This window comes from Gossypium raimondii, chromosome 4 (assembly GCF_025698545.1).
Source record: "Gossypium raimondii isolate GPD5lz chromosome 4, ASM2569854v1, whole genome shotgun sequence".
Lineage (NCBI taxonomy): Eukaryota > Viridiplantae > Streptophyta > Magnoliopsida > Malvales > Malvaceae > Gossypium > Gossypium raimondii.
In genome coordinates, this window is record NC_068568.1 from 4,103,083 (window position 1) to 4,127,637 (window position 24,555).

Sequence of the window (24,555 nt, forward strand, 5' to 3'; positions counted from 1 at the left end):
TTATAATCGTTGCAACTTTTTTCTGACGAAATAATCGTAGTTTTGCTGAAAATCTAAAACCACTTTCACTAAATGCCATACACCAATCTCCGGCCAATCTGTAGACAATGATGCCAAAAGGGAATGACAAGTTTGCCATTGAAGGAAATTGCTTAGCCGATGCTCGTCGCCGGTGCGTATCAAAATGTCAGGATCTGGTGTAACCGCCATATACATATTTTTTTCAATGTCTACCAACTTTATCATATGCCTCTCATCATCTTTGTCATCATCGTCTTTATCATCATGGCTATCTCCGATATAACTATGATAATAGTGTTTTTCTCGACAAGATTTTTCGACGGAATAAACGATATCGTCGGTGCAACAATAGCATACACAAATCGTGACGACAAATTTGGAATACTCGGCGGTCGCTCCCATGAGTTTACGAGCTTCATCCCTAAGTTCTGCGTTTAAAAGCTCAAGGTTTCCAGCAAAATTAACTTTGATTGGATGATGCTTCGCAATCTTGGCCAACACCATCATACATTCCTTTAACAAATCCATTATTTTTTGCACTTCACTTGGCTTTCTTCGAAAATTATCGATGGCAAAAGCATAAGCAGTAATGTATTTCACTCCGAGTTCATAGCAGTAAATGATCAAATTCAACAGCGCCATAGCACCCACATCGTGGCCGGCGCCTTCCTCTAATAGCTTTCTTTTGGCGTATCTTCGGTTTCCATCCATAATCACTGCGATATGCGTGGGGATCGGACCGACTCGAAGAACACAGAACACTACTTTTCGTATCAAACTTGACCAATAGGACAAGACTTTGGTTAAAAAATATTCTTTGTCCATGATTCAAATTGATCAGGTCGAGAATGCGAACCTCGATTGTGGGTGTTAAAGAATGAAGTACTTAAAAAAGGGGAAATGCATGCCATTTTCATGAATCCTTGAAACAATAGGTAAAACAACGGATTCAATGGTGAATTTTCTTTAACATTTCTTGACCATGTTGGAAGTGTGAACAACTTATAAGTTAACACCCAAGTTGCATGCAATTTTTTCTATTTCTTAGAATTTGGATGCATTTATTACATTCTTATGAAGGCTAAAAGTTACCTATTTTTTTAATTTGAGATTTGATTAAATTCGAAATCAAGTTAGGTTGGACTCATAAATAAAGATTTTTCATCGTAATTTTGTTTATCTACAAGATTTAAACTTAAGAACTTAAAAACATCAAATTCTTTTAAGCAGATATACATTTTATAGTCAAGTAGAAGCTTAGAAACTAATTTAGTATTTCTTTATGAAGCTTACAATTTGGATGTATTTATTATATTCTTATGAAGGTTAAAAAGTTGTTTTTTTATGTGCCATTTTTTGTATTTATTTTGATTTAATTTAAAGTCAGAGTTAGATTATACCCTTTTTTAGGCTTTCAAGATTTACAAAAATAAAACCTATTTGAAGAGAGGAATTAGTAGAAGCTGTAACACCCCTAACCCGTCCTCGTCGCCAGGTTGGGGTCACGAAATATTACAATAACATTTTAAACATTTAAACTTTACTAACTTAAAAATATTCAATTATAATTACAAGTCATAAAATCACATTCCATGTATAACAAACATACACTTACGGGACTTAAACGGAGTTTACGGGGCCCTAAAAATAGTTTAAGAACATTCTGGGGTCAATTCGAAACAAAATAAAGAAATTAGTAAAAAGTTGAAAATTTTGAAAACAGGGGATACACGACCGTGTGGACATTCGAAGTCCAGACACACAACCATATTCCAGCCCATGTGTCCGTCCGTGTGTACATTCGAATTGAGGTCACACGGTCGTGTCGCTGGCCATGTGTCTGCCCGTGTGACAAACTGTTTTAAGAAACACGGCCGTGTTGCATGTGATAGGTCATGTTGATAGATCGTGTGTGACACACGGTCGTGTGGCAGCCTGTGTCCCAGGCCATGTGTACCATAATTTGCTCCTAAAACAAGGCAATCACCAAACCTAACTTGGTTATTATGTCAAGCCTAAAATCATTTTATAAACAACATCAAATACACTTTAAAACAACTCAAAATATGTCAATTTCACACTACCTAAGTGCCTAACCAATGTGTCCTCATTGACACCACATTTAAATCATCAATTACAAGCCAAAATTTCATCCATCCTATACCTAACCAATATGCCATTCAAAGGCACCTCAACAAAGATTGATCATTCAAATAACCAAGTTAAAGAGCATATGACATTAACCACGTTTTCATACTCAAACATCCACCAAAATAGCCAAATATAACCATTCTCACCAAGTTTCCATTGCACATAAGATTTATCAATTCACATTAACAATTATACACATCCAAAAGAGTCAAGCTTATCAAACATGCTTATTTCACTCGTAACTATATAAAGGCATTTGTTTCAAGGCAAAACATAACTCAAAAGTTCTATATGACATTCAATATAAGCAACTTACACTAGGTTCAACCATAGACCAAAAGACTATTACTCAAAATATCATTATTCTAGGTACATGCCAAGACACAAAAAGAAATACGTCACCAACGTTGAGTTCGGGATTATCGTTGGATGCTAAGTCAATAGTCAAAATATAGGTATCTAACTTGCACACAAAAGAATGATCAAATATTGAGTAATTTCACTAACCAAAAGAACTACATATGTGTTTAATAATCCATCAATTTAAATATGTAACTAGTAATAGTTATTACCACATAGTGTAGCATAAGTTCCTTATGAATATTTCATATACAATTTAAGCTATCTCTCATTTACCAACCATCTTCAAAGGATCGGTTAAACATTATTAAAGTTGGCCAACATGTTATTGGCACCCGCTGTTTGGCGGATAAACCGTAACAAAGTTTTGTGCTCAGTGCTAGTCGGGTAAACCGGCAGTAGATGTGCCTTGCACTAGTTAAATAAATCGATAAAAATTTGCGCCCAGCACTAGTTAGGTAAACCGACAGTAGATGTGCCCTGCACTAGTCAAATAAATCGATAAATATTTGTGCCTAGCGCTAGTCGGGTAAACCGACAGTAGATGTCTCCTGCACTAGTGTAATAGCCTGAATTTTTAGTGGTGTCGGAATGGTGATTCGAGATCACTAAATCTGACAAACGAGTAGAAAATATTATAAATTTAGTAAGTATAAGTTAAATGTGAAGTTAGGAAAATTTTTGAAATAGTGAATAGTGTCTAGGAATAAATATTAAAATAATTAAAATAAAAAAAAATGAGGTATCGAGACCTCGAAGATTTTAAACCGAGCCATAAATATTTTTAGAAATATTTATAGAGTGTCATTGAGTTGGTATTAAAGTTTCGTTAGAAAATTTTAACGTTTGGATAGTTAATTAACTAAAAGGACTAAATTGGGAATAGTGTAAAATTTGTTAAATTGTGATTAAATAGCTTAAGTGACTAAAGTGGAGGGATTTAAAAGGCTATTAGGCCCAAATTATATGGGCTGGACGGTTGGGTAAGAAAATCAGCAGAATGTAAGGAGAAACAGGGTAAAATTGGAAACTTAACAAATTAAACATTTAAAACAAAGACAAAAGTGAAAAATCTAGAGATCTCTTCACAATTTATCAGCAAAAACGCCATAGGAGGTCTGGAATAAGCTGGTTTTCATATTTTTGAATCATGTAAGTTTAATTCTTGATTATTTCTTCTAATTTTGTGATTTTGATACTTTTACAATTAGGTCCAACTAATTATTTCATTAGTTTTTGATTCCATGGCTGATTTTGAAAGTTACCATTGATTAGTGTTGGATTTTTATGATGAATAAACATGAAATTGAAGCTTTAATTTTGTTATATGATGATTTTATTAAGTAATTTTGATAGAAATTGATTTTAGGGACCTAATTGTGAAAAAGTTGGGAATTAAGGTTTGGTGTTGCGGTTTTGAGTATGAAAGGCTATGTAGTAGTCTAAAATAGTTGGAAAAGGTGTTAATTGAGAAAAATTAGATCAATTGAGGGTTAATTGAGTAGGGATCAAATTGTAAAAACTGTAAAGTTTGGGGTAAAAGTGTAACTTCGAAAATTAAAGGGCATAAATTGTGAAATGAATTAGAATTGAATTAAATGCTGATGAATGAATAAATTTGCATTTTAGATCGAGAACACGAAACAAGTCGAGGAAAAGAAAAAGTAGCCGATTAGTCCACGAACTTTTACAAATTCGCAAATCGATCCGAGTAAGTTCATATGGCTGAAATTTAATGATTAAATGTTAATTTCATGAATTATACAATGTATGGTGAAATGTATTTATTGTTGAAATGAGAATAAAATAAAAATGTGAAAATCGAATAAATGATCAAATTAAGTGGAACGCTTGATTTGAGTACTTCGATCAAGTGACAAACCGATAAGTGGTAGTTTTAGCTACACTTATCTGATCAAGAAACAAAGTGATAAGTGGTTACACTTATCGATCAAGAAACAAAGTGATAAGTGGTTACACTTATCGATCAAGAAACAAAGTGATAAGTGGCTACACTTATCGATCAAGTGATAAAGTGATAAGTGGTAGCTTCACTACACTTATCTTATCAAGTGGTAAAGTGATAAGTGGTAGCCTAGCTACACTTATCGATCAAGGACAAGTGATAAGAGGTCATATGGCAAAGTGAAAGTGAAGTACTCAAATTTCCATAACTGCTCCTTAATTTTGATCAAGGATGGTAAGTGACAAATGGGCCCAAAGGAATTATGGTAAAAGAATAAGTAGTAGTGAGTTTATACCAAGGAACTCACCAAAGATTGTGGTTGATGTAAATTTAGTAATGGTGTATATTGTATAAGTGTACAAGTGTTTGGTAAGATTTATGTTTTATGCCTATGAACTTACTAAGCTTTTCTATAAGCTTACATGTGTGTGTTTATTGTTTTTGTAGATTAACGTATTTATACATTCGGAGGATCGGATCTACATCAAGAATCACACTACCCAGATATACTCCGGTAGTTTATGTTAAGCAACTTTTTGGATTTATATGGCATGTATAGGGAATTGAAGTAAAAAGTAAATTTGAATGTTATGGTTGCGTTAGATATCGAAATATATACATGTTTTTAGTTTGAAATGGTTGATTGGTTGAACTTCATTAGTATTTAAATGAAGTAGATGAAATACTGGAATTGGTTGTGATTTGAAATTTGCAGGGAAGGTTAGACAATTATAAAGGGGTTATATTGAATTTTTTTTAAAAATTGCAATGGAGCAGTTCTTGGACAGCAGCATTGATGTAACTTTTAAAAATCACCAAAAATAGTGGAAATAGAATTAGAAGTTGAGTGAGATATGAAATTAAAGCTGAAAGAGTCTACTTTCATAGGAAAGAAGTGGAGTAAGCAAAAGAATTATATACTTTTAGATATTTGAATTTTAGTGAAACAGGGCAAGAATGTTTTTGAAGTCCCCTGTTCTGACTTTAGAAATTCATTAAAAATTGTACAGAAGGAATTTTGAGTTATAATTTTTATGTATAGACTCCTTAATGAGTCTATTTTCAGTAGAAATAAGTTTAATCACCATATGAAGCCTTTAATAAGAGATAATTAAATTTTAGTGATGAGTGGTTAGGATAGTCGATTAGTGAAACAGGGGAGACTTCAACTAATAAACTGTACTAATTGGCTAAAGCAAAAATTCTGAAAAATTTATGGTGAATAGATATATGAGTCTAGTTTTATGGAAAATTTACGGATCTAAATTTCAAGTTTCGTAGCTTGAATTATAATTATTTTAGTGACTGCTGTACAGGAGGACAGCTTTATTATGAATGATGAAATTAAATTTGAAAGTAAATTTTTTATGCCCCGAACTTTTAAGTTAAGTCAAGTAACGCCTCATGCTCGACTCCGGCCATGGTCTCGGGTAAGGGGTGTTACAACTAGTCGAATAAATCGACAAAGATTTGCGCCCAACGCTAGTCGGATAAACCGATGATATTAAATGTGTGCCCAGCACTAGTCGGATTAACAGACAAAGATTTGCGCCCAGCGCTAATCGGATAAATCGATAGTAGATTTGCTCCCAGCGCTAGTTGGATAAACTAACAGTAAATGTGCCCTGCACTAGTCGAATAAATCGACAAAGATTTACGCCCAGCACTAGTCAGATAAACTGACGATATTAAATGTGTATAATACGTCCTGCACTTCCAACACAAGATCAAATCATCTCAATTCCATCATATCATAACTAAACTTCTTAAGTTTACCAATATTGCTCACCATCAACTTATTCATTTCAATATACAACTCATAAATGTACACATAAATCATTTATCCATAACCAACCATTTAAAACTATTTTCTCAATCATTCAATTACTCCAATTCACTTTCCATTGTACTTCCATGGTATATTTCATATAGAATTATCATAACTACATCTATATATATATATATATATATATATATATATAATTCCACAACTCCTCATTTCATAATTCAACCATTACATCAATGACTATAATTAATCCTTTAATCTATTCCATAACTACATCTATAACTCCATAACTCTTTATTTAACTTCTAGTCAATTATATTTATAAAGTTGTAATTAGACATCAAAATAATAACCAATTTAATTTAAGTAAGTAAATAAAGTTCGAGATTAAGGACTACGAACTTATATGTACCAAACAATTCCCTAACGTGATCCAACGACTAATTCGCTACTTTAATTTTTTTGCGATTTGTGTCTGATCGAGTCATTTCTTGATCTAGATAGTTATGTTTATTCAATTAATCTCATTCCAGCATTTAAAAATAATTAATTTAGCTTATAACTCTTAACAATAAAAATTTATAAAATTACCCTCAAAGTTTATATTTTTTCAATTTAGTCCATAAATCAAACTTGTAATTTAACCACTTTTAATTAAAATTCATGTTACCGATTTTTACCTAGCCTTATAACAGCCCACATTTATCATCAATTTATAATATTTTCCTTGAATTTTACCATTTTATCAATAAATCCCTAAATCTTAAAATCATAAAAAAAATTACCTAACAAAATATGTTTATTTAACAACCAAGGTTCATATTCTACCAATTAACATCAAAATCATTTAAAATCATCAATGGCATATTTTCTCTAATTTGATAATTTCACAAATTAACCCATAATCTAGCTAGACATCAAAATAACAATCACAAAAATACCAATTTCATGAAAAACAAGTTAAGAAAATGCTTACATGCACAAGCTTTTGTCTAGCCGAATTTTAAGCTCCTTTAATGGAGTTCTTCTCTCAACTTTTGGTGAAGAAACAAAGAAAGAAGATGATGCCTCCACTTTAGTTTCTTTTTTATTATTTTAATCATTTCATTTCTATTTAAAATAAACATGCATTTAATAACAAAGCTAAACGATAAACTACCATTAACAAAAATATGGCTAAATTGCCTTATAAATCCATCATTTTATTCTTTGAATTCAATTAAATTAATTAACTATAACAATTGACTTTAGCATTTTCACAATTAAGTCATTTTAATTAATTAACTATCTAAACATTAAAATTTCCTAACCAAATTTTAATACACCTATATAATCACTCTATAAATATTTAACAAAAATATTTACGAGCTCAATTTATAGAAACGAGTCCAGATACCTCATTTCCTAAAACTGTCTTACTTTACGAACAATCACTTGTACTTAACGGTATATTCAAATAGAAAAACTATCAGATAAAAATTTATATAATACTATATAAATGTATGAAAGTAGAATAGCAAAACAATGACAGTCATCCTACCCTACCAACACCAAAGGCATTGTATATATATATTCACTTACACTAATGTAAAACTAACATGATTTTACATATTTTATATCTTTTCTACTATTAATATTTAACAATTCAACCATTGAATTTCATATTTTATTCATGTAGATTATGCATACTAAGTTTGAAATAAACTTTTTTACTATTTATTTTATGTAAAAAATCTTTCAACCATTAAATATATATCAATATAGACAATATTTTAGATCAGTTTGATAGAGATATCGAACCAATTCTAAATTTTACATGTGTGACAAGTACTATTATATTGATAAATTCAATGGTTAGATTGTCAAAATATCAGTAGTAGAAAAAGTTAGGACTATAAAACCATATTAGTTTTACACGATATATATATATTAAAACATAAAATATGGCCGACACCACATTCCAAAACAAGGCAAATAAAATAAATAGAAAATCAAACAAAAAGCCTTTACTTGATCCTTACAAAAATTTAATCCTAATCGATCTCCTTACAAGATATCTTTCCAAATAAAATAAATATTAAAATAAAATAATCTTAAAATCTAAAAAAAAAAATGTAAGCTACTTTTGCTCCCATGCCAAATTTTCCATGCAATTCACATTTCAACTTGTTTTCCAACTCTTAGGACATATATTACACTACAGAAAACTTACTAATAAAGTACCAAAATTAGTAGAAACCATGTCCAAAGTTCATTAAATTTAACCACAATAATATTTCAATTAAGCACACTACCCCACAAAAATGCCCACCAAGAAAAAAAAACAATAGTAAAGCAACATAGAGGTCGTTAGAGAATAAGTCAACAAAAGGATCCATCACTTAAGCCATCAACAAAAAACCTAATCCCAACCAAAGTCCAAAAAGGAGAAAGAAAAACAAGGAAAAGTGTCACACCCCAAACTTAAAAATGTTTTGTTTGCATATTATGAGAGTTTATCACTTGCCTCTTTGTTGGGATTTTAATTTTAGAGAACTTTTAGAAGTGATAGTCGGTCGACTTTAAAAACTTGATAAGAGATTATTTATAGGGATATGATAGCAAAGGTGAGTTTTATTAAGAAGATAATATCTTCTACTTGTTGGTAGAAAATTTCAAAGAAGTTGTGATGCATTGAAGCTACATCAAGGTTGCCTATTAAAGGCTTGGAATACTCTTTCATGTTGACGTATATTTTGAAAGTTTTACTTATTCGATAGGAAAATTTTATTTAAGTATAACTGCTTTGTAATTTCACTTTCTAATATAATGATTATTTCCTTCTAGTGGAAGGGTGATTTGAGTAAAGAGTGAGTGTCAATGCATTAAAGTTATGTAACGGTAAGGCTACAATTATATTTGATAAGTTTGGATAGAGTTGGTAATTAAAAGTTGTAATAGAAAGTCTATATAATAGATTCATTCTGGGCAAGGCCCCACAACATAGGTTATTAAATTGAATTGCGTAACCAATTTTGTGGCTCCTCTATTATTCCTTCTTTACTTATGTTTTATTACTTTTTAACTATTTCATTTAACTGTCGGAACAAACATTGCAACATTGTTTCAACAACTCAATAAAAAATAGTTGATTATACCCAAACATGTGCATTGGTGCCACCTAACTTATTTGGTGTGATCCTTGTTTTTAATTGATAGTCGTCAACTTTATGAAAAAAAAAAGAAGCTCGACACGACCTTCTCTACTTGGTCTAACTACATCTGTTGGAAATTTTGAAAGCATTCATCAAGCCCATTGTTGAAAAAGCATGGAAGGTTGTTTGATTAGTTGGAAGCCACCATACAATATAAAAGCATATGGATGTTGAGAATTAAAATCAATAGCAATGTGAACTACAGAGGGAGATAAGATTACAAATCACAATTCCAAAATGTGTTTCTATCCAAAAAAAAAACCTTGGAGTATTCTAAAAACAACTCATAAAAGTTCTCTTAGAGTGAAATTGTCAAAACTTCAAATGCTAACAACTGGTTTTAAAAACCTTAGAATGTTTGGTGATGAAACTTGTTTGAGTTTTTCTACTAAATTATGTGGTATTACTAATGAAGCTTCTGTTCTTAATGAGGAATACTTTAATGTTAAATTAGTTTGAAATGTGTTGTGATAATTGTGGAAAGGTTCACCATCAAAGCTACAACAACTGCAAAAGATATCAACACCATGCAAATAAATGAGTTGATTGGTTCATTACAAACATTCAAGACCAAACCAAAAGATAAAAATTCAAGTTTGAGAAGAATATTGCTTTCACTATCACATCAGATGTTGTAATAATTGAACCAACATCTGGTTCTTTAAAACATCTTAGACTTTTTGCCAAAATTTTTAATAAATTTTTCAAGTTGTTCTCTAAGAATGGTAAAAATTCAAATATGAATCAATTTTCTATCAACAGAAAAAGAATGGTTGTTGAAGAGCTTAAGAAGAAAAATCCAAATCCATGAATGCCAAGGCTTTGGACACATACATGCTGGATGTATAAACACATTCAAGAGGGAAATAAGTCCTTCTGTGTTACTTGGAGTGATGAGGATAGTACTGCTTGTGAAGAAGAAGATGGTCAAGGAAACAACTACATACTTTTGTAGTAAAAACTCATTTTATTACTTCTAGTGTTGTAGAAACTATTGAGACAATTTCAAACTACTTACTTTTGTAGTAAAAACTCATTATATTACTTCTAGTGTTGTAGAAACTATTGAGACAATTTCAAAAGAGGATAGTAACATTGATGTTGATATAAGTATTGATGAGCTATAAGAAATTTACAAGTTATTGGAACATTGTAACATAGTATATAAAGATAATGAAAACCTCATAATTGAAAACTCCACTTTGAAGAAAGGCCATCAGAGATTAGCTTAAGAAATCAAGGGAAAAGGTACTTTTTGCTTATCGTGAGTTTGAATTGAAAGCTTTACAAAAAAAAAAAAGATTTACTTATTTGATCAAGAGATTCTTAAGTTGGATACATAAGTGATAAGCTTGATGAAATACTAGTTGTTGGAAAAACAAAAACCAGTTAAAAAGGCCTAGGCTATATTGATAATGGTAAGAAAACCTCTTCCCTTACTATTTTTATTAAAACTAAAGAAACTTTTGTTGATTCCAAGTTAGAGGAAAATTTTCAAAAGCATATCTATTATTATTGTGAAGTGATTGGCCATATTAGACCTTAGTGTTAGGATGATTAATGATTTGATGATTGATGATTTGAAAATAAGTAACTCCAGACATGTTACAAAACATGTTTCAACTTCCGTATTTATTATTGTTGTCAATGCCAAGAAAATTGGGGCTCTCAAAAATTCAACACAAGCAAGAGCGTAGACCTGTGTGTCACTCTTGTAGAGTAATTGGACACATCAAACCAAGATGCTTTAAGCTACTCAATGATCTTAGAAGAATCAACTATGTTTCATCACATGTTGCAACTCCACCTAGACCAACTAAGAAGAGCAAGCAAATACAAGCATAGGTGAGGAATGTTCAATCACGAATCTGTTTTGAAGATCAAAAATAGATTGATGCTTGAGTGAAACTTAATGTTGCTACCCATGTTGATCATAATAAATACATTTCACGAGTTACAACTCCAGTTTGCAAGATTGTTGATGTAGTCCCTTGTCTCGTCCCCTTTAACAAACCTAATGCAATTTGAAATGTGGTGAATTGAGTAAGGGGGAGCATAAGAATGAAGATGAGCAATAAAAGTAGAGTTTTGTCAAAAATGTCAAAGAAGAAAATTGTTAGAACATTATGTCAAAGCAGATCGTCAAACCAACAACTAGCTTGACAATGCTATATGACAAAAACTATGCTCATTTTGTGTTAAATGTTAATTATTTTTTTATTTATAATCTTTTATTATTGATGATATATTGCCATATTAGGAAACTAAATAATTATTTGGAGAGTCCTTAGGTTATGGGAGTTTATGATCACTTGTTTCATTATTAGAGAACTCTTGATAAGAGATTATTTAAAGGGATATGATAGTAGAGATAAGACATTTATTTAAAAGATAATGTTTGTTATTTATTGGAGGATAATTTTAAAGAAGTCGAGATGCACTGAAAATATTTCAAGGGTGCCTATAAAAGGGTTGGAACCCTCATTCATGTTTTGTATATTTTGAGAGCTTTATTTTATCGACAAGGAACATTTATTGAAGTAAATTTGTTTTATAATTTCACTTTTGAGTGAAAAAAGGTAGTTTGAGTGTAGAGAGAGTGCATACAAACTGCACATTTTTGAGGCTACAATTGAGTAAATTGGGCTAGTTATCAAAAGTTGTATTAGGAAATTTGTATAGTAGACTCATTATCCGGGTAATGTCTCCTAAATGAAGTTCTTAAGCCGAAGTGCATAACCAATTTCGTAGCTCCTCTATTGTTCTTTCTTCACTAATGCCTTGCTATTCTTAATTTCTTTCATTATACAACTATTACAATACCCCTCTTCTTCTTTTTTAATAATCTCATTATAGGTTCTAATCATAGCTACTCTTTTTAACACAATACCTAAAATTATCCATAGTCCTTCCTCAACCCATGAATATGAGGACAATGCGCTTCAGCACATTCGAGCCCACGTCCCCCTGTATTGACAATAATACTCATACCAATCGAATTAAGACTCAATCAACAAATATACCACACTTATTTTAACAACTCAATAACACAACAATTTACTATAACCGGATGTACGCATTTTCGATACTTACAAATTTGTCTTAGATCCTTGGGTTAATAAGATTCATCTTGACTATTACATCACAGGTTCAATTGACTAAAATAATGCATGTATAAATATACACACTCGAATATTATAAATTATATGCTAAAGAAATATACATGCTTAAATTGCATATGATAAAACCCAGACCCAACTTTTAAGTTGGTACATCCCTGTGACACAGTTCTTTCTTAAGTTTTTTTCCCCTTATTTTTGCACCTAATTACAACATGTTATTATGGGACTAATACAAGCAAAGATATGAACCAGTTCTAAGGGTCTATAACTGCAGTTTTTTCTTAGCAAAATAATGGTAATTTTGCTGAAAATCCAATACCACCCACACCAGATGAAACACACCAAACTCCGGCCAAACCGTCCCCAACGAAGACAAATGGCAGCCACTACTCTGCCATACAAGGAAATTGCTTAGCCGGTACTCGCCCCCAGTGCGGATCAGAATGTCAGGATCTGGCGCAATGGCCGTGTACATATGCTTTTCAATGTCTACCACCTTTATGAGCAGCTCGTAGTCGCTCCCCTTGTCATATCCCATGATTCCGATACCATCATCCCATTTTTCTTTGCACGATTTTTTGACCGCATGCAAGATCTCATCGGAAGAAGTGTAGCAAATGCATATCGTCAACACAAAGTTATTGTAACCCGCGGTGGATTCCATGAGTCTCTTGGCCGCATCCTGAATCTCCGCACTCAATAGTTGTAGGTTCCCCGCGAAATGGACCCTCACCGATCGAAGTTTTGATATCCACGTTAATAGCATGACGCTCTCCATCGTCAAGTCCATGATCTTTTGAACTTCTTCCGGCTGCCTTCTGAAATTGTCGATGCTGAAAGCATACGCCGTAACATATTTAACACCAAGCTCCATGCAGTAAATGATCAAATGCAAGAGTGCCAATGCCCCTGCATCGTACCCCGTCGTGTCGTCTATCTTCTTCTTCTTAGCGTATCTTCGGTTCCCGTCCATGATCACAGCAATGTGAGACGGGATCGGACCGACTCGAAGGACTCGAAACAAACATTTCCTTAAGAAACTCCTCCATCCAGAAAAGATGTGTATTATAATATCTTCTCTGAACATATCAAATTTGTTTTGAAAATGAAAGTTAAGATGTTCAAGAGTTGCAAAGTGAGATATTTAACATTACAGGCAACCAATCCAATGTCGTTTTCTTTTGCAGCATTTATGGAACATGTTGAAAGCATGACAACTTATCACAAACAATGAACTCACATGCACTTTTGTCTGTTCCTGGAATTGCTGTAACTACGTAGCCCAAAATTATATACTATGTTGGAGATATCATATGAATAAAAAATGAAAAGTCTGAACAATGTAGGACCGTGTTTATAACCGGAGGGAATAGAGCTCAGAGTTGATTGGTTAAGTGAGAAAGATCTTTTTGAGTTGTATAAGCAAAATTTCATCGAAATTTGGCCTCATTAGAATGCAATAAATTCACCTAAGCTTGGTTCAAAAAAAAAAACTCACCTAAGCCCATCAAGTAAAATGGTCTAAAAGAATGCAATAAATTCACTTATAAAAGAACCCCAAATGCATAATCATATGCAAGGGCCCAATTTGGCCAACCCCAAATCTAATATCTTTGGTGTATAACACTGCGATGGACAATTTCCCTTTATCCACTTGTTGGAGCCATATAAGTTAACAGCCATGACTATCAGTGAAGTCAACTGCTGTGAATAGCATAGAGCCATTTTCTTGTAGGGAGATTTCGACTATGTGCATAGCGGTGTTTATGTGGGAAACACACCCACTTTACCCTTTCATTTTATTTCTCAACAGAGACGAGTATCACAAACGGTAAATATATATATACACCTTTTTCAAGTGCCTTTCTTTGTTTACTCTTTGTTGATTTTCAATTTTTGGAATTTTGGGTTTTTGTTTTTAAGGCCAACTGAGCCATTGATATGGTGGGAAGGTGGGGAGATTCTTGGTGGAAGAGATGCGCAAGCTGGTGGGACATGGTTGGCTTCTTCTAGGGATGGTAGATTGGCTTTTATCACCAATTTTAGGGAACTCCAATCCATTCCTCAAGCTAAAAGTAGAGGAAATCTCCCTGTTGATTTCTTGCAGGTAAAAAATTATGTTTTCTTTTTTTAATTTTTTATTCAATCTCTGAAACTTTTCTTTTCATATTTCCATGATTGATTTTGAAGAACCCCTTTTTTTTCCAGTATGTATTTGATCAATTATGAAGCATTTCCTGAATTGATTTTTGCTTGTTCTATTTGCTTGTGGATGGTTCATGAAAGAGTGATCTTCATATTACTAGTTGTTAAAATCTCAGTAGGATGTCATAATTGGAGTTGATGAAGAAAACAGTTCTTGTGGAATAATCTGTCCTCGGACTGCACTAGGCAATTCTTTGGGGATTAATCCTTGACACTGCTCTGCATTAGACTACATATTGTGCCCCTTTTTCCCCGTCTCTGTCTACTTTTTTGTATGACCAAGGTATCATTCAAGTTTATTTTACAGTAATTCTTTCGGGATTCATGGCCGTTTCTCCCAACAATGTTGTGAACTTGAGTTCTTTGATGTAATGTGCCTTAACACTTGTTAGTTTTGTCCCTCTATTGTCTACTTATGAGCATCAGATAGACACGAATCAATGTTAGGCACACCAAGACAGACAGTAAATATGGGGATATGACTTCCAAGGACTCTTCAAATCCATGGAAAACTTAGAGAATTTGATTATATTCGTATCATACACATGCCCATTTCTGGCACGCACTCTTAATTTCTTTTCTTGGGGAAGTGGTGGGAGGTGGAAGAACCTGGATGCCTTAATGGCCTTGTGTTGAGTCTCATTGTTGCACATGAGGGTTAAGAACTATTTTAACATTAACGTTGAGCTACTTTTGTTTCAAGTGGGTGCATGATACCAACCTTTAAATCTACAATATCTGGAAAACTTTTGATCTATGTTATTCGAACTTTTCGTTTTTTCTGGTACTACACATGTCTGACACGTATCTGGCACATATTTGGACACTGAGTATAGGGATCATTTCCAAATGCAAAGATATCTTGAAAAAAAATTAGCATACTCGTGTTGCTACTCACATATCTGCCACATATCTAGACATGAGTATGGGGAACACTTCTCCGAGGACTCTCTGAATACATGAAAATCTAGCACTTGCCTATGGCACTGGAAACCAATTCATAGTAACATAGCTTCTTATAATCATTCTGCTTGTGTCATTACTTGTTCAATCTTGATATTTGAATGAGTACACTTTAAAGTACTTAGAAATGTACAAGTTTCTTTTGGTAGAGATGAATTTTATTAAGAAACCCTCAGTTCATTGTTGGGATTCCATGATTTCAGAGCAAGAAGAAGCCTATTGAATTTGCTGAAGAAGTGGTGAAGGAGGCAGATCAGTACAATGGGTTCAACCTTATATTAGTCGAAGTTCGTTCAAAATCCATGGTTTATCTAACAAACCGACCGGAAAAAACTGGCAACTTTGTCACACAGGTTTCACCTGGGATTCATGTTCTATCAAATGCAAACCTAGATTCACCTTGGCTCAAGGTAAGGTGGTTTTTCATGTTTGTGATTTTTCATGCATATTCACCTGATGAGTTAGGAATTGTCCTATACCGTTCCGGCACTGCATGCATTGAAAAACTTTTAAAGTTTTGAATATACCTATAGGGTTAAATCATTATTTGGGGTTTGAACTTGGCAAATTTTCTCACATTGGGGTTTGAATTTTTTTTTGTTCAAATTAGGCCCTAAACTTGACAATTGCTCCCACATTGGGACCTGGATTAGACAATTGTTCTTACACGGGGACCTAAATTAGGCAACTGTTCCCACTTTAGGGCTTGAACTCTTTTTTTGTCCAAACTAGTCCTTGAACTTGACATTTGCTATTACATGGTACCTGAACTTTAGGATTTTTTAAAAACTAATTTTGACAAAGAAAAACTCAAGCCTCCATGTGGGAAAAATTGCCAGATTTCAGGCCTCAATGTGGGAACAATTGCGAGTTTAGAGCGTAATTTGGACCAAAAAAAATTCAGGTCCCAATATAAGAAAAATTGCCAAGTTTAGGTTCCAAATAGAGATTTAACCCCATTCTATATCTAACATTTACAGAATCCAAGTCCAAAACATTAGCTATTAAGTTTATATTACAGCTGCATGGTTGCATCTTATGTAGGCTCAAAGATTGGATCATAATTTCAAGGAGGTATTGGCTAGATATGGCAAAGATGAACTTCCACTTAAAGAGATGGTTGGCCAACTAATGATGGACACCACTAAAGATGATTTAAGCTTGTTACCCCACATATACTCACCTGAGACTGAGTATGATTTGAGTGCCATTTACATCGATACCACTAGTCCCCAGGTAAAAATTTAATGCTTAGGTTTAAAATTAGGTTTAAAAATTTAATGTTTTTCTTTTCTGTGGGGGATTGTGCAGGGACGTTATGGAACCAGAAACCAGTCGGCATTGACAGTGAAATCAAATGGGGAGGTGTGCTTTTATGAAAGATATTTGGACAAGGATCGGTGGAAAGAGAATACAGTAACTTACCAAATAGAGATGACCACAAAGTAAACATCAGTTGCATGATTGATATATATCATTTGGCACTATCAACAATGGTTGAGGTTTATTTTCAAGGCATTTGAACCTCTAATGATAGTCAATAACAAGTTTTTTCCTTTAAATTTTCATTTTCGATTGTTATTCTACATATAACAATTTGAATATAATTAATATTTAATTATATTTAAATAAAGTTAATAGTATTTATGTTTAAGTCCTTCAACGTTTTTTATTTTACATTAGTAATAATATATTATCTTATTATAAATTAATGATATATTAATTCATATTTTATGGGCCCCTAAAGTGAAAAAATTTTCAAAAAAATAAATTTGAAATTAGATTTAATCATGGTGAGTAAAGTTTACAATTGGATGCACATAAGACGACATATGGTAATATATTGATCTAGTGGGAGAGAATATCATAAGTCTGCCCGTGAGGCCACCAATGGCAATAGGCCTGAAACAGTGCACATGTGAGAAGGAGTCTAGGGATTCTCGGAAAGTCCTGAAAAAGTTTGAAAATTTGAGGTAAATTCAACTAAAATCTATCTCTTTTAAGTTTCAACTGGATTCATTCAACTTCTATAATTTTCAAATTTGATCCTAATCTTTGAAATTTCAAAATATGGGAAGACTAAAATTAAGCATAAATTGATGGTACATATCAGCCATATTAATTACTTAAAACATCTCATAAATCGAGTATTGGATTATTTAGTAGTAACACCAAACATGCAAAACAACTGACATACATATGTAACACCAAAACCAAAACCAAAATCTCTGCTCAAGAAGCACAAGTGGCACAGGTACAACCCGTCCCGCATTTACAGTACAGCTTCCCTGTCCCTGCAGCCACATCGTCCTTGCTGCATGTACATGGATTGCAACCGCAGTGGTCGCCGCACGAGCACCGCTTGTGGTCCGCCCCACTTGTGGTCTCCGTCGTTGTGCACCTGTAGGTCATGACAGTTGACAACAAAAGCAAAGAGGTGGGCATGTTGTTAGGTCCCGACGGTTTAAGCAGTAAAACAAGAGACAGAGAGTCGCAACAGTCAAATGGTCGGTCTGTTCTGTCAGAGGAAAATAAATATCCAAGGAGAAAGATACTTCTGCTCACATCACATGTGGCGCACGGCTGGAATGTCAGAGCAGCATGTGTTCGTGGTTCTTGAATGTTGAATGTGTGAGTTTCAAAATTCAAATACCTTGTTTGACATTTTTTACTTACATTTGAAGGCAAATATGTAAGCTATCAAAACCTAACACTAATTTTACGAAATACCAAGTTCTGAGAGTTAAATTTTTATTCTATTTATATCTTCCTAATTTTTTTAGACATTTTCTCATTATCAATCCAACATGTATGGTGAAAATGAAGGAAAGAAGGGGGGGGGGGAGTGTAAATGAACCTGCAAGACCCGCCACCGGGACAAGGGGAAGGACAACCACACCTGTCGTTACACACGACAACCTCTCTAACACTCACCCTCGCATCCGCCATTTTTTCAGTCCTTTTTTTGTGTTGGAGCTATTTTCTCCCTTTTTTACCTTTTATTTTTTTTTTTGTGGATTGTGAAGAAAATGAAGTCTCCCTGTATTTGGTTTAAATGGGTGTTGTGAAAAACATGCATGTAAACCAAGTGTCGGAAAGCATAAAACTGAAGAACAACACATGGCGATACGTGTCAAACATGGCTCATCATCAAAGCTGGTGTGCTGGTGGCGCTACAATACTCGGAAATTTTGATTGCGAGTATCTGCACCTCAACTTTCATGATATGCGTCAACAAGAAAGATAGGTGTTTCCATCGTAAGTATGGATTAAATTTTAATTCGATCCATATTGAGATTGTTGTCAATATAAAATAATATAATTTTGAGTATGTTAAAGTGTATTATTTTTTTTATTTAAAAGTTGAGGATGAATTACAGTATCAAAAGAAAACTTTAAGGCTAATTAGACTAAGTATCTACTGGGGACTGGTTCTTGTTTAGATTTGTGTTTTTCCAAGAATTTAGATTTGTATTATTTTAGTGTAAGAAGTATAATATAAATATAAATATGAGTAATTATAAATAAATAGTTTAAATAATTATAATGTAAAATGAAATTATTACATTATAAATACATTAAAAATTAATACAATTTAAGTTAAAATCAACAAATTGACCGAACAAAGAATTGAGTGACTAGAACTTGTGTATTGGCTTGATGGTCAAAGTGTTTACCGTCTAAAGTATGGTTTGAATTCGAATCACGTTAGTTGCATTGATATTAAAACTTTACTTTCCTCTTATAGTTCACCAAAAGAAAAATCGGAGTGACTATTTAATTATCGAATTTAGTAATTTTTTTTATTTGCTTCTTAATTTTTTTTTTCTTATTCGTTCGCATTAATCAAAAAAAGTTTTCAAGAAATCGGTGAAAATGGTTTAGCCTTAAAATTTTTGTCCAGTAAATAAATTCATAATTCTAAACATGGCAGTGATGGCACTTTTAATTGGTATAATAATTTATTTGGTCCTTCAATTTTTTAAAAAATTATTTTTAGCTCTTTATTTAACTTTTACTTTTCTTAGCTCTTAAACTTGTGTCTTTTTGTCAAATCGTCTTAAAATTAGTGTAAAAGTTAACGTTTTTAACTTTGCTAACGTGGAATACACGTGGATGATACATAAACATTTAAATTTTTTAACTTTTAAAATTATTAAACATATATATATAAATGTTTTTAAATATTTTTAAATTTAAAAATTAGTTAAGTGTTGGTGTGTCATCTATCTGATAATCTACGTGTATTCCACGTTACCAATTTGTTAACTTTTTCATATATTTTGTGGGTTATCTAAAAAAATGTAACTTTAAGGGTTAAAAAGATGAAAAATTAAATAAAGAGATAAAATATTTTTATAAAATTAAGGATAAATAAATTATTATGCTTTTCTAATTCTCAGCAACTTGTAAAGAGGGATAGCTGTAGTGATTATATTTTTCCCATAACAAGTCTAGTTTAAGTGTGGATTTCAAACACATATATATTAACATTGTTTTTTTAGTTTATTATTTATAATTTATTAATATCAAAAATTAAATCGTTTAAATGGTTTTGAGAGTATATAAATAATAAGATATATTTTCTGATTTTTTTACATATTTAAATTTATTATATTTATTATTAATTAAAATATTTAAATTTTAAAAATATTTTACTGATTCATTTATTAGTTTGTGTAAATTTTAATTAAAGTTTAGCGTTAGCCTGGATTGTTGCAGCACAATTTTTGTTGTTAAACATCATGCGTTCTCGGATATTTAAATCCGCAATCCAAACTGTCATCCTTAAATGTTATAGTAGAACCACATAATATACTAACAAAGGAATTACAATTCGTACATATTTTATGATCTTCACATATAATGAGATTTAAATCAAAATAAAATTTAGATAAAAACTCAATGATCTCCCTCAAATATTAAAAAATTTTGATAATCTTTTTGATGAACAAATTAATAGTTGGATAACCAAAATAGAACGAATTGTATAGTTGATTAAACATTTTTGTATTTTACCCCCTTTTTTTATTTGTATGAGACTCCGTTGTTCGGTAGCTACATTGGACACCGACTAAAATAGAAGTTGAACCGACCCATATCTCTAGATGAGAGTAAGCTCTCTTAGTTTTGTATTTTTCATCTGCAAAACTCAAGCTCAAAACCTTATTTTAGGGCATTAAACTTTTTACCGTTTATGGGTGAGATATTCATCATTGTTTGATAAGTAAAACCGAAAACTCAACTAGATATTTTATAATATAATGCATAATAAATATATACGTCAAATGGTACCAAGAATAAATAAATATAAACCAAATGTTATTTTTTTGGTGAATTACAATAATAGGGCCAAGCCCAAACAACCAACAACGAGGCTAGTGCTATTTGAACCCAGGCCACACTTAGGGCAGTGAACACTCTTGACTATCAGGCTATCACATGGGGTTTTAAACGAAATGTTTAATCTCATTAAAAATACATGTCAATCCAATATTTAAAGATGTTTTCTAAATCACATCAATATTTTAATTAGAATAGTTAATAATGTTGAAATTTTAGAATAATTAATAATATAGTAAATTATACTATTAGTTACTAAATTATGGGTAAATTTTTGTTTTTGTCACTTAACTAAAAAAAATTACAATTTGATCACTGAACTATTAAAAAGTTTTTATTTAAATCATTGAACTATTCAAAAACTTTTATTTTAGTCACTGGGCTATTAAGTTTTTTTTTTAAATTCCGCCAGTGAGCTCCAAGTGATGATTCGACAATCGGTATGGTGGATCAATACTCATCAACGAGTAGAAGAACATACCTTAGATCTAAGTCAATTTGACGGCCAATATTCGAGATCGGAGAAAAAAGTTGTTTGAATTTTAGTTTGCAGATTCATAACGTCCAAAATTGTTTCACAAAAAAAATGAACAATAAAAGAGAAATGGAAAAAGAGCTTTCAATTAGTGTAAGTAATGCGAACAGAGAAAGCCATATAGCATAGATTTTAACAACTCGGTGACTTAAATGAAACCTTTTAAATAGTTCAATGACCAAAACAAAAACTTAATCATAACTTAGTGACTAATAATATAGTTTACCCTAAATATAAACGTCAACTGGTACCAATTTTAAAATAAATAAGAAACTAAATCATAAATTTTAATATAATAAAGGGCCAAAGCTAAAATTTAACCTAAGAAAATACATCTACAAACATATCTAATTTAAAGTGATTTGTCATTGTCTGTTAAATTAAAGTTTTGTACGGATTCACCTGTTTTTAAAAAAGCAGTGTACTTTTTCCATTGCATAGATATTTAGCATTATTGTAATGTAAAAGAAGATTTTTTAATAGGAAAAGGGATAAAGTTATATTTTAGTCCTTAAATTTCATATTTTTTAATTTAGTCTCTAATTTTTTTTGTCACATTAGCCTTGGAACTTAACAAGTTTTCTCAATTTTCTCAATTGGAAAAAATTAACTAAGTAAAAGTGAGAGGTTTAAATAAAATAATTTTATGGGTCCCAATAACTTGCTAATGTACACAAAAAGTTTATGAACTAAATTGAAAATTACAAAATTTAAGGACTAAATATTGAAATATCCCAAAGCAAAACGTGAAGTTATTACTGATATTTATGGGAGAGACAGTACGAACAAGGTTGGTATGGACCCGAATAAGATGAAGAAATTCCTAAGTAGGCCCTCGAAATATGGACCGATCTATAATGCATCATCTTATTTGTATGGGCACTTGTCCCAAAGCCGAAATACCTATCCTATCCCCTGTGTTGATTATTTGTTGGGAAATTATTAAGTAAAAATTTAAAGGTTAAATATTTATATATTTGGAACATTTAGAATTTAGTTTTTTATTTTTTAAAATTTAAAAATTTTATTATTATTATTAAAATTCTTTTAACTAATATCCCATTTCAAAATTTAAAATTTATTCATTTAATAGTCACGTGATAATAAAAATAATGTTAAAAATCTTGATGTACGTTATTATAATAGTTTTTTTTTGTTGGGACGATGTTCTTAAAAAGACCTAACACGAGAATTTTGATTAATTATTAATATTAACTGTTTAAATTAATTAACAACATTATAAAATAAATAATTATATTATATTAAAATTTAAGTATATAAATTAAATATCAAATTTCAGCCTAATATAATTTTAATGTTTTGAGTCAATTCTTGTTTAATTAATAAAAATATTTTAATCTAAACTTAATTTATAAATAAAATAAAATAAAATAAAATCTTAATTTTTTAATGGAAAAAATAGTATATTCTCATTTATTTAACTCAAATTTTAATAAAAATAAATAAAAACAAATTTATGGGTCCCAATATTAGCTGTGAATCACAAATGTTCCAATTAAAGTTTTGGGAGGTCTCTCTTACCAATCACTGCCACTACCCTCTCAACTCAAACCACAACAATTACTTCTATAATTTATTTATTTATTTTAACATAATACGAGATTATTTCTATAATTTTAAGGTTCTTTTGGATAGGTAATACGTTTTCTTACTGTTAATGTAAAAATAAAATAAAAGTTAAACACACTACACTGAAAATAATCGTTCATCCAAGAGATAATTTAACTATAGAGATTTTTTTTCATTTTACTTTTTGAAATTCAGTAATAAAGGAAACAATGATGGAGAGTGGAGACCCATGTGCCTATCTTGAGTCACTTTCAATATCAAACACAACATAATAAAAAGAAATAATATATAATATCAAATATTTAAAAAATAGACAATTTTCAAATTCATACATTAATGGGTAAAAGTTATTAATGCCCTAGTGAATTGTATTTTACACTTTCTATTTAATAAATAGATAAATTAATTTTCGTATATAATCTTTTTATTAAATTTTTTATCTATTTCTATAATTAAAAATTGGCCTTTATATGTCAGCATGAGATACACCACATATCACTGTATGGTTATTCCGTCAACCACACAAGTTTTTAACAGTACAAATAGATTAAAATTTTAACGGAAAGAACCAATTTACTTTTTGATCTAACATAAGGTTACCATAATGTTTTAAAATCAAATCTTTTTTAGGTTTTATATAAAAGTATAACACTACAAAAATACCTCGAAATTTTATATAAATAATAAATATTTTTTATCATTTCGCAACTAAATAAAAACTCGATCAATGAATGTTACCTATACAAAGCAAATCAAAATTCCAAAATTAGGTAAACTACATCTAAGGTCACTAAACTATTAGTAAGTTTAAGTTTTAATTATTCAATTTTAAAAAATTATAAAATGATCACTAAGTTGTTTGGAAGTTTTAATTTAAGTCACTAGGTTGTTAAAATTATTGTTGCATGACCTTCTCTGTTTGCATCGTCCGAAAGTTCTCATTTCTCTTCTCTTCTACAATTTATTATTTTTCTTGAATCAAATTTGAATGTAATGAATCTATGAACCAAAATCCAAACAGTTTTATTCTTTAATCTACAACATTAATCATCATCAACTTGAATCTAAGGAATGTTCTTCTACTCATAGATGGGTGTTGATCCATCATATTGATTTGTCAAATCGCCACTTAGAGCACACAAAAAAAAACCTTAACTATCTAGTAAGAAACTTTTTTGAATAATTTAGTAATAATATTATAACTTTTGAAATTTACTGACTAAAATATAATGACATCAAAATTGAAAGTGGCAAGTGTCATAACACTTTAACAAGCATAATTGAAAGCAAAGAGAGTGAAAAGGGGAACACACTCGCTG

The 24,555-nt window shown here is 31.3% G+C and overlaps 4 protein-coding genes across 4 annotated transcripts; 1 reads left to right on the top strand and 3 right to left on the bottom strand.

Annotated features, from left to right (window-relative positions):
* Positions 1 to 846, bottom strand: LOC105779294 (dehydrodolichyl diphosphate synthase 6). Its single transcript, XM_012603050.2, has one exon. The coding sequence runs from the start codon at positions 844 to 846 to the stop codon at positions 1 to 3; it is 846 nt and encodes a 281-aa protein (XP_012458504.1).
* Positions 847 to 12,681: 11,835 nt separating this feature from the next.
* LOC105779115 (dehydrodolichyl diphosphate synthase CPT3) lies at positions 12,682 to 13,691 on the bottom strand. Its single transcript, XM_012602864.2, has one exon. The coding sequence runs from the start codon at positions 13,685 to 13,687 to the stop codon at positions 12,863 to 12,865; it is 825 nt and encodes a 274-aa protein (XP_012458318.2). The 5' UTR covers positions 13,688 to 13,691; the 3' UTR covers positions 12,682 to 12,862.
* Positions 13,692 to 14,256: 565 nt separating this feature from the next.
* Positions 14,257 to 17,422, top strand: LOC105779804 (uncharacterized). Its single transcript, XM_012603736.2, has 5 exons — positions 14,257 to 14,431; positions 14,524 to 14,707; positions 15,972 to 16,178; positions 16,813 to 17,004; positions 17,080 to 17,422. The coding sequence occupies exons 1-5, from the start codon at positions 14,349 to 14,351 to the stop codon at positions 17,215 to 17,217; spliced, it is 804 nt and encodes a 267-aa protein (XP_012459190.1). The 5' UTR covers positions 14,257 to 14,348; the 3' UTR covers positions 17,218 to 17,422.
* Positions 17,423 to 17,890: 468 nt separating this feature from the next.
* On the bottom strand, positions 17,891 to 18,770 carry LOC105779806 (metallothionein-like protein 4B). The gene is made up of 2 exons (XM_012603737.2): positions 18,626 to 18,770; positions 17,891 to 18,169 (listed from the first exon to the last, which is right to left on the bottom strand). The coding sequence occupies exons 1-2, from the start codon at positions 18,715 to 18,717 to the stop codon at positions 18,001 to 18,003; spliced, it is 261 nt and encodes an 86-aa protein (XP_012459191.1). The 5' UTR covers positions 18,718 to 18,770; the 3' UTR covers positions 17,891 to 18,000.
* Positions 18,771 to 24,555: the final 5,785 nt, after the last annotated feature.